This window comes from Anoplophora glabripennis, unplaced genomic scaffold (assembly GCF_000390285.2).
Source record: "Anoplophora glabripennis isolate ALB-LARVAE unplaced genomic scaffold, Agla_2.0 scaffold196, whole genome shotgun sequence".
NCBI lineage: Eukaryota > Metazoa > Arthropoda > Insecta > Coleoptera > Cerambycidae > Anoplophora > Anoplophora glabripennis.
In genome coordinates this window covers 103122-118126 of record NW_019416363.1, presented here as the reverse complement: position 1 = coordinate 118126, position 15005 = coordinate 103122, and the positions used below count along the sequence as shown (strand labels likewise).

At 30.4% G+C, this 15005-nt stretch overlaps 1 protein-coding gene across 2 annotated transcripts in view; it reads left to right on the top strand.

The window, feature by feature from the left end:
* Positions 1-15005, top strand: part of LOC108908328 (amyloid-beta-like protein) — a 311252-nt gene that overhangs the window by 268765 nt on the left and 27482 nt on the right. For both annotated transcript variants that reach the window (XM_018712357.1, XM_018712356.1), the window contains exon 3: positions 10075-10222. In XM_018712357.1, coding sequence (XP_018567873.1) covers positions 10075-10222 — 148 coding nt within the window. The remainder of the gene's footprint in view (positions 1-10074; positions 10223-15005) is intronic.

The following is a 15005-nucleotide window of genomic DNA, read 5'->3' as shown; positions in this document are numbered from 1 at the left end:
TTTTTGTTGTTCCAGTGGTTTATTATAGACGTACTCTTAACCAGAACCAAACATTTCTTGAATGGTATCCTGTTGCGAGGCTACTTCGCTTACATCAAATTATCCTTAATGCGCATGTTCAGTAACATTGATATAATTTTAATTTATTAATTACTCTAAATATCAGTATTATTCTATAGATTTAAAAATATAAATTCTATCATTCTTTTAGTTTGTCACTTGGGGTTTGAAACTTCTTAAATATTTCTAATATTGCCAGAATATCGCGATATTTAAGGTCATGACAAAGAAGACATTTTTTTGGCATTTATTATGTCCAAAGTACATAAGGTCGAAAATCGATCGAATGTGAGTCACTACTAAAAAGGTCTACTTCATCGTGTAGGATTGTCGAATAAACTTTTTATTTAACTGAGCTGAGAGAAGTATACGATGAACGATATAAATATATGTGGCAAATATAAACAGCTGATATATTTATGGCAATATATTTCTGTCAGAACACATTTACAAACTATCCGACATTATTGTATTATAGAAGAATGAAATAATTTCTATCCAGATGTAAACATGCATTGCGAGTTTCTATCCGACACAGGATATTTATGTCCACATATGTGTCAGATGTAAATGTACCTTAAGATTTGTCACCATACATATTATCTTCAGGACACTGCAATAAAATTTATAATGTAATATAAAATACATTAATAATACAATTGCAATTTAAAACGTTTTAAAAAAATATAAACGTTTAAAAATATACAGTGTGTCCAATTATGTCGGCACCATATGGGATACTTTTTTATTATAGGTTTTATGAAAAAAAGTTATTCTTGATAAAAACTCAAAATGAAATAATCAGATTTCAATTTTTTGCAGTCATATATGACGTTTGTCGAAAAATTTTGCTCTAGAGTAAAGTACCCTTATTTCTTACAATATCGACAATAGTTATTAAGAAAAGTTGCTCCTAATAGAAAACTACGGACCGATATCCAATATTATCCATCTACCATTAAAAACAATCTTTAATAAATTTTGGGTATGAACATAATAGGAAATAAACAAATAAATTATAATTCAATTTACAAATCATAATACATTTATTGTATTGAATTCATTGGTTTGTCAGTGCATCCTAGATTTAATAAATAAATAAATAAAATAAAATCTGTTTTTAACGGTAAATGGATAAATGGAAAAATGGAAAAATTTTAAGTCTGATTATTTCATTTTGGGTTTTAGGCCATGCAGAACTTTTTATCAAGAATAACTTTTTTTAATAAAACCAACAATAAAAAACTATATAAAATTAATTTCAAAACTGACTGCATTGATAAAAGTGCTTATTTACAGCCAATAATAAATTCAGCTTCATGCATCATGAAGATGAATGAAGCAGCTAGAATTTACAACATACCAGTGGCAACTCGTCGGGGTAGGTAAAGGAGACGCCACTCACCTTAAAATATCGTGTCCAATATCGTATCCAATTACTTAATATATCTTATTACCGTTGGTACATAAACTTTAGTCCGGCTCTAATGTTCACAAACAGGGCTTATCCTCAGGTAACGACTTCATCCGCCTCTATTGCTTTTTGTTAATTGCCATCCATAAATACTTGATTGATTTATTTAGATTCAGGGTGTTCCATAAATAACTGCCAAAATTTTAACCATGCGTTTAACTCACCAAAGACAATAACTATTGTTTATTTTTTTTTCCCGAAAACCTCATAGTTCTTAAAACAATATATTATATTTTTTTAACTATTATTTTTATTGCCGGTTATCGGAGCATAAATCGAAATGCTTAGTAGACGTGATAATAATAAAAAAGCACAAAGATGATAATTAATTAATTGATTAATTAGTATTGCGATTAAGGTTAACAAATCCTTTCAAGCTACCATAAAACATTCGCACATATAATCCTTCAGAAAAATTTATTGAACAATAATTGTTTCTTTTGATGAGTTAAATCCGTTTTTCAAACTGTGACATTTATTTCTATGACCCCTGTATAACCCTGTTGATGATTCAGGTCGTTCTTGGAAACTCCAGATGTAACGATACTGAAAGAAGGGGCATTTTTTAAATGTTTTGTGGACCGCGTTTTCTAACAAAAAAAGATAATAAGTTTAAAAGGGCATTTTAGATTTAAACAAATTTTCTGCTAATGTCAAAGCATGAAAATGACTTATCAGAAAGTATTAGAAGTATTAGAGGAAAAGCCTAGGCACTAACGAAAGGAACAAAATTCGATTTCAGGTAGATAAAATAACTACGTAATCGAAAGACCCAAACATTTTGTATTTTGTCAAAGACACCAGAGGACTTGGCTCCGAAAAGAAAATTTCAATGTCAGTGATATAATAAATATCGCCCACTCAAACGCAGAAAACGGCAACTGTAACATATCTAAAGCAACAGTAAACATAGGCATAAAACCAATGAAACAGAAATTCAGCATGTTAAACATACATAATTCAGATTTAGGGCTTGCTGCAAGAGCCGCAAGATATTTTTCAACAATGATAAGGCGAATATGATTTTTTTTTTAGCAAAATCAGAGGTGGGTAAATAAAAAGAAAGTTACAACTAGCAGCGAAAAAATAAAAAGTCTACCAATTAAATAATTTGTCGAGAAAATTCAATAAACAAAGAATAACCTGTTCTGAGGCTGAAGTTGAAGTACTGTGATTATGAGAAAAGGGTTGGATAAAGTTAAAGTGGGAGTTTATATGAACAATTTGTTGTCTAGCATTTTAAAGAATCTAGTTAAGTTAGAAACAATATATTTTCACTGTACCAGTTATATAAGTTTTCTTCAGGGTATGAGATAACTGATAATACATTCAAAATAAGGGGAAAACATATTTCTACCTCGTATGTTTATATTACGTTTGCTGAATTGTGTAAGCTTGTTGAACATACAGTACTATAAACATAATCACAACCCGCAGAATGCTTTTAGGAAACTAATAAGACATACATTAGTCACAATTATTGAGTATTTTTTCAAATTTGTTCAATAAAACAGGAAAGGTACATTATCTGATGTTTATATGTTCTCTGTGATCTTTCAATGCGAAAAATTAAAGAATCTTGCTCTAGTTTAGGGTTGTTCTATCATTATTTTACTAAAAGTAATACTTGTCTATAAAACCCTAGCCTTAAGAAATTTAATAAGTTAAGTGTATATTACGGAAAATGTGACTACGTGAAAACATGATAACTATGAGGAACCAAAATGAAGAAAAGTATATTATGATGTTCTAACTATCCTACTCAAAATAGTCTAACGGTCTTTCACTGAGAGAATAGATCACCGTTTTAATAACATTGAGTTTTATATTTGTATTGTCACTGTCTGTGTTACTTGGTTAATGCTTAATTGCTTTATTCTATATAACTCATAATTGAGTAAATGTTTTTTGTAAAGTAAATAAATTATTATTATACTCAAAAACTTATGTATTTCACTCAGTTCTCCCCGATCGATACGTTTATGCGTGAGGATTCAATAAACATACCCCATAAAATCTTTCCATCTTTCTTGAAAAGTCTGCGGACAGAACTTCGCTAATATAATTCAGCTGAACTTGTCCCATTGTTAGATCTACAAAAAATTTATTCAGCAGCCTACAAGCATATAAACGAACTTTTCCCATATTCCGCGTCTGCCCCGAAAACTTCCTCCCCCTTTCCATGGCACTCCGAAGACTTCGTGATGAATCAAAGGACGAGAATATTCAATCAAATTTCAGTAATAGCTTTCTGCCCTTCGTTATGAGCGGGGCAAATAAGAAAAATGTTAGTAAGCAGAAATGGCGACGAAAAGATAAATGGAAGACAAATATGGCGTTATATAGAAATAGAATTATAGTTTAAGAAATGTCTAAGGGGAAAAATGCTTTGCTTGCTTATCAGATGTTATTGTAATGTGATAAATGATTGAAATTTTAACGTTATATAATCTGATTCACCATCTTTAAATTAGCCCGTTTTAATATAATAATTTATTTAGATAGTTCCACATTACCTGCTGGCTGCAGTGTCTCAAACTTTTTGTAAATATTAAATTAATAGGTAGATATACAGAGTATCCAAGAATGAAACAACACAGAGACACTGAGTGTGAGTGTGTACCTGTCTTAAAAAATTATATACCTTGCGATATTGAAACATTGAAGATACAGAGATTGTGACATTTGATATGTAAAGTAAAACACACACTCTATTTTATCTTCGTTTTTTGTGTCACTCTGCCTAAAATTTCATTAAAAAAACTTAACCACATTTTACATTTATTATAGAGAATCAACCAGTGTCAACGTACAAAAATTTACCAGGGGGTAGACCAGACCAAAATAAGATTAAAATTCTTATAAAATATTTTTCTGCGATGCACTCTCACTGAGTTACAAGGTGTTGTTTAGAAAAAAATAATGACAACTTTCCCATTAATTCGCAGAAAAAAGCATGTAAATAAAAATTTTACTTGTTGTTATCTAGTTGGTACCTGTAATTATAAAAAGCAAGGTTGTTTACAAGCGTACATGTGAAAATTAATTATGGTACTCGAAGTTACAAGAAATTAAGTTTACAAAACAACAAGATATTAAGTATTATCAAATTTTTCAACAAGAATATGCCGATATGATATTTGTCTACGGTTTCTGTCATGGAAATTTATTGGTCGCCTCACGATAGTATCTACGCAGGTTTCCAACCAAAAGACCAAAGAGTCCGTGAGATCGGGAGTGTTAAAATTGGAAATACCAGAATAAGAGGTAATTTAGAAGATGCAAGCATTTTGAATAAATTGTAATAGCTGCTGTTGTTGATGATCCTTCCACCAGTGTCCGAAGAATATCAACGCAAGTAGGTATTCCACGAAGCAGCGTCTGAACAATTCTAAACCGACAAGAACTGCACCCATACCACCTACATAAAGTACAAATTTTGCATCCTGGTGATTTCGAAAAAAGGATACAATTTTGCAGTTGGTTGTTAGAAAATATGGATAATGACGAAAATATCCATCAAAGGACATTGTGGAGCGATCTTTACGAGAAATGCTATAAATAATTTAAAAAATTTTCATGTTTGATCCATTGAAAATCCATGTAATATGACCCTCCACGTTTCAAAGAAGATTCTTCATAAATGTCTGGGGAGGAATCTTCAACGAACTCATTCTGCCTCATCAAATTATTGTAGACCGTTTGAATTCAGGGAGATACACGGATTTTTTAGAAAATATTGTTGATGGAGTACTAGATGACATTGCCTTAGCTTTGCGAAATCAAATGTAATGCCAACAAGATGGATCACCTATTTGTAACGGAGAAAAGGTATCTGCGCGGCTCGATTTACATTTTCCAGAACGCTGGATTGGGGAAAAATGGACCTATTATGTGGCCTTTCACGTTCCCTAACCTCAGCCCGCTTGATTTTTTTACTGGGGTCATATGAAACAACTGGTGTATGCCAAACCCAGTAACACAAGACACGACTTCAAAAAATGAATGCAGCCTTCGAGCAAATTCAAGCAACCGTTGATTTGCGAAGGGTTTACAATTCCTTAGTCAAACGATATCAGGCATGCATTGAAGTAAATGGACAGCATTTCGAGCATTTATTGAAATAATTGTTTTCTATTTTTATTTCTAATATTGTCATTTTGCCAGCATAATTTCGTTTCTGTTATACAATTTTAATTTTTATTTTTAGTTCCCCTATACGTAACAAAATATTAAATGATTCATAGAAAACTGACTGGTAAATTTTTGTAAGTTGTCACTGGGACACCCTGTATAAACAAAATCAAGTTTGAGACGTTTGCCAATAAAATCATACAAATAAGAACAGAAAACGATGGAAACAAATATAGTATTATAGATAGTTTGTCTACTTTATTCAAATTTCAAAAAATGACACATCGTTTGAACGCTATTTTGTTTAGTAAAATATTATTTTTTATGCATCTGATATGAAGTAAATACTCATGTATTATTTGCTGGTTACTATTTCTCAAGCTAAACAGAAATGTAATCAAGTTCTATAGAGATATACAGGATGTTCCAATATTCTGTATACATGGAATTATTTTAAATATTACGCCACCCTCTATCGGCAAAAGAAGCAATTACGAATACATATACGTAAGAATAGTTTTTTCGTCTCATTTTGATGAGATTTTTTATTTGAAAATTATTTTGAAATTGGATTAATAATCTGTGTAATCGAAATATTTAATCGACTGAAATGAATTTGTATTTATTTTTAAATCACCTTAATAACTTTTCTATTACGTTTGAAGGAAGGAAGGAAAGATTGAGTAGCTACTAAAAGGAAGAAAATTAACCGGAAGTAATTCTAATTTAAAGAAATAAATTACTCTGTCGAATATATTTATTTTCACAAGAGCATAAATTTGATATCCGGTTTATTCATGAATTTAATTCAAATCAGTCAGTCACCTTCGATTAAAACCCCTATTATTAATGTTATTTATGGAACAAAATTGAGGTAGGTAGGTGTCAAACCGAAATAATTAAAATGTCAGTTTTCAATTGTTTCAGTTTAATAATTATCTGCATATTACCATTTTGTTTCATAAATATTTAAAATTTAGTTTAATTTTAAATTGTTTTTAGAGTTTCGACTCGAACTGTTCGTTTTTTAAACATTCTGTGAAACTAAATAATAGTTTGCACCACTTTTTGTTCCTCTTTTAGTTGTTTTGTAATTTTCAAATTGGTTTAAAAAAATACGCCGTTTAACCTTTAATTTATACTAAAATATTTTCATTGTACAGTTAGTTGTACATAATAAAATGTTTCCGCTTATGGTCCTTTGTAAGACGAGTTTTATAAGTTTCGTTCCTGAAATCCCTCTAAGGATTCTGGTAGAACGAGTGTTTCCTACAAAGGGAATACATTTTAAACGTTATTGAATAACGGTAACTTTATATTGTGACACCTGGTTATTTTCAAGTTTAACGAAGAACGACTACCAAAAGTAAAAAACCTGGGCTAAGACACATTTTTAAATCTATCTTTCTTCTGGTGACACTGCGTTTGATAAAATTGGGCAGGGATTGTATTCGTTCAGTTCTTTTTTAAATTTTACTCACTGCATTATAACTAATCAAATGCAATTTTTTGCGTTATTATTATACTGACAAAACTTTAGCTACTGAAATTTTTTTCGCTTTAGAACCTTATTACTTTGTTTTCTTATTGTGTTACAACCAATTAAATACCATGTTCTGATTCATTTTTTACCTTTCACATCATTGCTATATTGACAAAACTCGAATCTGCTAGTTTTGTCGCTGGTAAAGCCACATAATTACGGTTTTATCGCTGACAAAAAAGCACCTATTGCTGGGTAACTGAATTGAATTTTGAAATATTGAGGTAAATATGACATTTCGTGAAATATTCTTGTCAAATGTCATTCGTGACAATGGTCTTGTCGAAATGTTTTTCTCGATTTTCTACTTCCATAAGTTAAAATAAAATCACTCGTTTATACAGGCTGTTACAAATTTGCTTCTCACTATGGAGGAGATACGAACTAGCTTAAATGGGGGCAATGTTGCATAATCAGGGGAACCAACATTATGCCTCTAAAAAATCAAGGCTAACATGATTAGTTTTCGAAATATTTGAAAAAAAAAACAAATTTTGGAAATCCGTTTTTGTTTTATTTAAGCCTTGTTTGAGGTGATACTGAGAAAAGAAGAACACTTTCTCATGGCAACTTTTTGCCCTCTATCGAATGGCGTAATCAATTTTTATATGTAACGTTTCGTCTCGCAAGGACCATCATCAACTTGAACAATGGTCAATGAACAATGGACAATGATTTTTTCAAGTTAATTGTTTACGTTGTATAGTACGTGATTTGAATGTGGCAAAATGGCAAAATTCATCAAGTCTAAAACATAGATATTACCTATAAATTATTTTTTTTTTTAAATTAATAAATTAATTTATTTTAATTTTAATATTCTTATAAAAATTTTTAATTTTTTAAGACAACTTTATAATACAATTAATTAAATAAAATATGGTAGAATTGAATGTAACAATTCTTTTAAATACTATAAAATGTAGTATTTAAATGTAATGTTAATATTGTACCATTCAATAATATTCTAGGCACAATTTACGGAATAACAGTTAATTTTAAGACAATATTTTATACGTTGACCTTTTCTGAGCACGCAAATAGAGTAACGATCACTTTTTTCAAAGAAATAATTTACTTTTGATTTTAAATACGTAAAAAGACCTTTTTGTGAAAATATCGAAAGCATAATTACAACAGAAATCGTGAAAAGTCAATAAATATGTATTTTTCGGAGTCTGGCGATGACTTTCACATACTTTTGCCTACACCATTCAAAAGAGCGGAAAAAAATAAGTTGATTTAAAAAAAAGCGTTCCGGTAGCTGCTTTCTAAGTGTCACAATACATTTGTTAAGTAAGAATTTTGTGAAGCTGAGGGCAGCAAGGGCACTATGACCTCACAGAGCTCCCCTCCGCTCAGCCGCGCGAGCCGCCGAGCGGCATCTCCCTGCCTTTAACGAATGTTTCAGACATGAGACCTTTAAATCATTTTTTGCCAAATTTCAATATCTTGACCCGGGCAGAAAATATACGCGCTCGCGTTTTCGACATTATAATTTTGCAATAGGCCGCCATTTTGAAATTGGGGGTCCGGATTGCGAGTATTTGTTGAGCACCCCAACAGGTATATTTTTTTGTAGTTTCATCCAATTTCAGCCAAATTCGTTATTTTTATTTAATGCTGAAAATTTTGCACATTTTTTTCACCCCTTATTTTGCAATGTAAAAAATATTTTGCGAGCTTTCGCAAAAGCCTATAGCAAATTTTCTCAGGAACAAAATCGATAAGTATACCTCATGTCGATTAGAGGCTTATTTTCGAAGATCTAAGCGAAAAACTTAAAAAAGAGCAATTATTTTTTTTTCTTTTGTTATCAACAATATGACGCTCGACTTCTACAAATACACAAATTTAACCTTTTAATCTGCGTATTTTTTACTTAGTTTTAAGCCCATAAAATGCGACGTAGGCCCGATTTTTAAAACAGGCATGATTGTGTTTGGTCCAATTCGCCCGGATTATTATTAAAATATAAACATTCAACAAAATTATATTTGAGTATTTACGTTGTTGTTTCATATTGTGGCGAAGGGTCTCAATAGGGAATAAATCAGGAGAAATTGAATGGCAACTGGATATCTTTATTATATAGGGCGTTATTCAATTTTGCTCGTTTTCTATGATGCCCTATAACTTTTTGTTGCGGAAATATTAGATTTTTGAAAAGAGATTTTTTACACACTTTTTTACATAAGTAGTATATTATTATCCCTCAACTTCCAAAACTAATACAAATTTATATTTTTCCAGATGGAACTCCCTATTCTTCGATAAAATCTGTATTAAATTTCCTTTTAAATGTTGTTTTATACATTCATTTACACAAAAATAATCTTTCAAGAAATATTTGCCAAATATTTTTTAAAATGTTTCTTGGCACAATTAAGTAGGCCATGTATATACCGATGAAAAAGAATGAATTGTATACCGAATTGCAAGAAGAAACAGTTATATATTTACGAAAAAATAATAATAATTTTTAAGTTTTACGGCTAAAATCAACTACTATAATTCAAATCATTTTTTTGCAGAGAACATCTGATATGTATCCGCTTAAAACTATAGTTTTTAACATTTATTTTGAATAGAAGCAGAATTATATAACAAGAAAATTAAAAATAAAATAATTTTTCGTTCTCTCTACCTCTATCTTTGAATGCTCTCTATATTTTTTTTTTGTTTGTTAACACTTATTTCAATTTATGTAAGTTAAAATCCTATATTTTAATACAATAAAAACTATGTATTTTGCAGAAACGTTTCATCATTTCTGTGGGTTTCATAATTTACTAAAGTTTCTATTAAAAACGTCTCGTAAATTTTCCATTGTATATCACTTAGGTACCTATATTTTTTGCAGGTATATCCAAAAAGAGATATAACCAACATCGTAGAAAGCAGTCACTATCTTAAAATTGGATCCTGGTGTAGAGCTGGATCTACCGCTGGCACTCAATCAAGAGGAAAATGCAAAACGGCTAGATGGGTGAAACCCTTCCGATGTTTAGGTAAGTAGCTAACTAACTGTAATTGTTTAATTATACAAACAAAATTGTGGGAACTGTTACTTAGTACATAATTTTCGTGATTTTCCTTCGCATATCAGCAGATTCAATTCCAGAAAATTAACTATTTATTTCTATGTTTGTTGTGCGTTGTTTAGAATTCATTACCGGAATCAAAATATGTGTTCTATCATTCTTGACAGGAGTTTTTTTACTGGATAAATAATACTTCTTGCTCTGTTTGTTCCTGTGGAAAAATTAAAATTTTACCTAACCAAAATTTCAATCGTAGACAAAGAAAAAATACAAGTTTCATAAAAAAATAACACTTAGCAAACCTTCTGCCTGGTTTATTTATTTCTTTTATTTTTTTCAGCAGATGCAAGTATGTTTAAAGAATAAATATTATTTTCCAAAAATGTAGATTATAACTTTTTTTATCGAGTTTTCAAACATCTCATCTTATTGCAAAAGTTAATCAAGTGTGAAATTAATGATTTGTGTTTTTAATCATTTGCCTCAACTATATAAGTTAGAGTTTTTATGATATTGATCTGAATATTGACAGAATCTTTCACCACTTTCAAATTTTAAGAACCGTATCAATTATGTTAAAAAAATCAAAATTAATAAATATTTTAAAGTAAAGTAAAAGTACAAAAGCTATTAAATATTAAAAATGTATCATTAATATAATTTAATAAAATGGATAAATCAATACATTATAATTGGATAGACAAAAATAAAAATATTATTTCATGTTAATGTAGACAGTGTCCTTGAAAATTTTCTGTTTACTATAAAAAATTGTTTTTATATAATTTAATGTCTCTAAATATTGATATATTCTACTTTTAAAAAGGAGCCCACCTGAAAAAACAATATTTAAAATACATACAGAAATAGGTCAGCTCATCTGTTGTGGTTCATTGCGAGAGTTAATTAATATTTGTTAAAGAGGTGATATTCATATTAGAAACAAAAAAAAATATATAGCTTCTTTGAAATGTATTATTAAATTATTTCAGTATGTCAAATATACTTTTTTATTTCAGTAATAATATTGGATAGATTATTTTTTAGATAATTACGAGTTGATACGAGTACGACGTAGTTATTTCTAAAACATTATTAGTTATGAATTAATTGCTGGTCTTTGAAATTGCTTTTTATCATACATCCATAAAGTAAGACTACTCAATTTTTTAAAAATTAATTGTTTCCCCCTGGGCAAAAAGTCAATGAGGATAATCCCTTTATGGTTCCAAAACACAGTTACCATGATTTTCTGAAACAACACTTTTACATTTTTTCGCTGATGGTGAAAATGGATGTCGCCACTGCATTGATTGTCTTTTCGTATCAGGAGTCTAGTGAGCCTCATTTCAACATGCCACTACAACAACAATTCTCAACTGACTCAGATAAATGAGGCCACGTTCTGCTCCCAACACCTTGGCGTTGAATGCAGTATTGCCAAGTGTCGAAAACAAAAACCACAAAGCTTCAGAGTCTCAGTACTCTTACTTTGTGGATATGTCTCGTAGTTGGCATGAGGAACATTTTTAAACTGGATTTTAATTACCTAGCGTTTTAAAGTAAAATGAAAATACGAACCCTAGAATTAAACATGAACAATTAAAAGGAATTAAAATAAAATTATTAAATCGTGACATTTTCGTGTCCGAAATAAATTGCTCTGCGTATGTCCCACTAAATCTAGATGTAGAAAATTAAGTAACTACCATTTAATGTTGTCGATTTTATATCTGGAAACCAAATATATGAATCAGCATATCTGAGTCGATTGAATTAGGATGTAGTGTATAAATTCAATATGGATTTATGGCTGACTCAGCCATTACCTGGATATCGGAAACCATAACCCACAATTGTTCATTGACGTAATTCTAATCCTTAAATTGTCTGGGATCCATTTCATTGTCTGTTGGTTTACTAAATCCAAGATAAATTTACTAATGAAACTAATTCAATAGGTAATAAGAAAGTATAATTGCTTTAACAACGCTTTTCCTGAAAAATATAGATGGAAAGTAAAAGCTGTTTTAATATCTGGTGTCATTATGTATTATATATATTTCAATATCGATCGTGGTCATCTCCGTTGGAACTTTTGAACAGAGTTGAACTATTAAATATTAAAATGAGCTCAATGAACAATAAATACATTTAGACTTTCTTTTGTTTAGTTTTATTGATTCTGTTGTAGTTTTATATTTACAGCAGGAAAAATTCTCTTAAACTTCATTAAATGTTTAAGTATGACTTGTCAAAAATACAAATTATACAGGGTGTCTCATAATTAGCTGCCAACCCTGAACAGGCCGATTCTATGATCAAAACTAAGTAAAAAAGTTCATATGAACATGGGTCCGGAAATGCTTCCTAAGGGCACAGGGACCCATTGAAGAGGGAGGAATGGAAATCATTTTTTTGCATTATCTGTCAATCGCGTTGTGATAAATGAATAAAATTTGGTATACACAGCTAAATTTTGATGAGCAATTTCATGGACTAATCCATTTATTTCCACAAGGTCCATTGGGGTGGGTACGTGGGGGCACTTGGTACTTTGCGTGTGTAACTTTTTAATCTTTGACTTTTTAACAAATTGGACAACAAATTCCGTTTTCCCTAACTGTTTTACGTTAAAAAGGTACTCTTGTTTCAAATCGTTATCTTTAACGGTTTCTGAGAAAATCGCTCTTGAATTAATCCCACTTTGGTCAATTTCATGGTAATTTAAACAACAAAATTTTTTGTTTAAATTACAATGAAATTGACCAAAGTGGGATTAATTCAAGAGCGATTTTCTCAGAAATCGTTAAAGATAACGATTTGAAACAAGAGTACCTTTTTAACGTAAAACAGTTCGGGAAAACGGAATTTGCTGTCCAATTTGTTAAAAAGTCAAAGATAAAAAAGTTACACACGCAAAGTACCAAGGGCCCCCCCGTACCCACCCGAAAGGACCTTGTGGAAATAAATGGATTAGTCCATCAAATTGCTCATCAAAATTTAGCTGTGTATACCAAATTTCATTCATTTATCACAACACGATTGAGAGATATTGCAAAAAAAATGATTTCCATTCCTCCCTCTTCAATGGGTACCTGTGCCCGTAGGAAGCATTTCTGGACCAATGTTCATATGAACTTTTTTACTTAGTTTTGATCATAGAATCGGCCTGTTCCGGGTTGGCAGCTAATTATGAGACACCCTGTATAATCTATTGATCTAGAACAATAAAGATAAAGAGCAGAGAAAATGTAGATCAATGGGCAAGTTGTTTATGGTGGTTTTATAAACTAGTAAGAATAACTAATAAAATAGTAGGTTTATGCTATATGATTCAAATTTTTGGGAAAAAGAAAAATAGTTTCATCAGGAAGCATATCCACGTAAAGTTATCTTCATATAATTTGAGGATACAACAAGCCGAAGACCGACAAGAATATCCATTTTTGCTAAGAAATAGTTTTGGCTGATAAAATAATAACAAAACAAAATAATACATAAAAATATAACTGGGCAGGATAAAAAAGAGAAAACAATACTTAATATTAATAAATGAAATGTAAACAAAAATATTTTAAAAACAAGCTTTTATTAAAATGCACTAAAAAGAAAACCCACAGAAGTGTTGAATATGGCTGCTCTATAGAAGTATCATCAGTAAAAGTATGATAAATAGACACGCACTATATCTATAATCAGTATGTTCATGTTTTTATGCGATTTAAAAGCTTGTCGCGATATTTATTCCTAGTTGAAATTTTTATTTTAAGAGCTAAGTTAAGGAAATTACGTGACAAGTAGTAATTTTTGTACTGTAAACTACCTGAAAAAATAAATCTCCTTGAATTTACAGTTTAGTGTAGAGAAAAAAAAGTATTGCATTCGCATCTAGAGTGAAATATATGTCGCATAAAACACGGCGCATTGTCCAGCCTTTAAAATTTGTGGTAGTGGCCTTTTCTAGATAGACCGCTTAATGGCCAACGTTTTCGAGGTCATTTAACATGAATAATGCTCACCCGGGATCCTAGAGTAAGTCTAATAAGTCTAAATTGCGCTCTAAGCGTTTGATGCCATTTGGAGGTATCACGAGGGCGTACAGATGCATCCCGGGAGCCGAAAGGGAGCTAATGCCTTGCTTTGATGTCGGAGGTAAATGAAGCGGTACCGCAATGGACTTTTAACCAGGCCATGAGACTCAAGGTGGCGTGGTTTAGCCAAACGCTTGTTGTGTCAATGGAAAATTTAAGATTACCTTAATAAAAACTTTAAAAGTTTCCAGCGATAAATTGCTTTCTGTTTTTTAATTATGCTATAGCTTCTAGGTAATTAGAAAATAATTTTTAGTTGAAAATGTGACGAGAAATAGGTATTTGAGTTAATTTTTAGAAACTGGTTACTTATAAAATAGGAGTCGAGTTTTATTTATTTTATCCAACACTTAATATATTATTATAATAATACTATAATTTCTTTGGTTTTAACGGAATAATGTGGCCTATAAGTCACTAATGAGTTATAAGTCATAAGTCACTAGTAAGTTGACTTATAACCCATTGGTGACTTATAGAAATCATAAAAAGACAAATGTTTGATTTATGTTTCTAGTTTTTATTAGAAAAACGATTTGAAATAGTAATAAGTCAACAAATAACCTAAATGCTACAAACTTACAATCTACCTATTTATTGATATTAACATTTATGGTAAAGCCGTAATTTGATGCCAAAGGATTATTGGAATCATT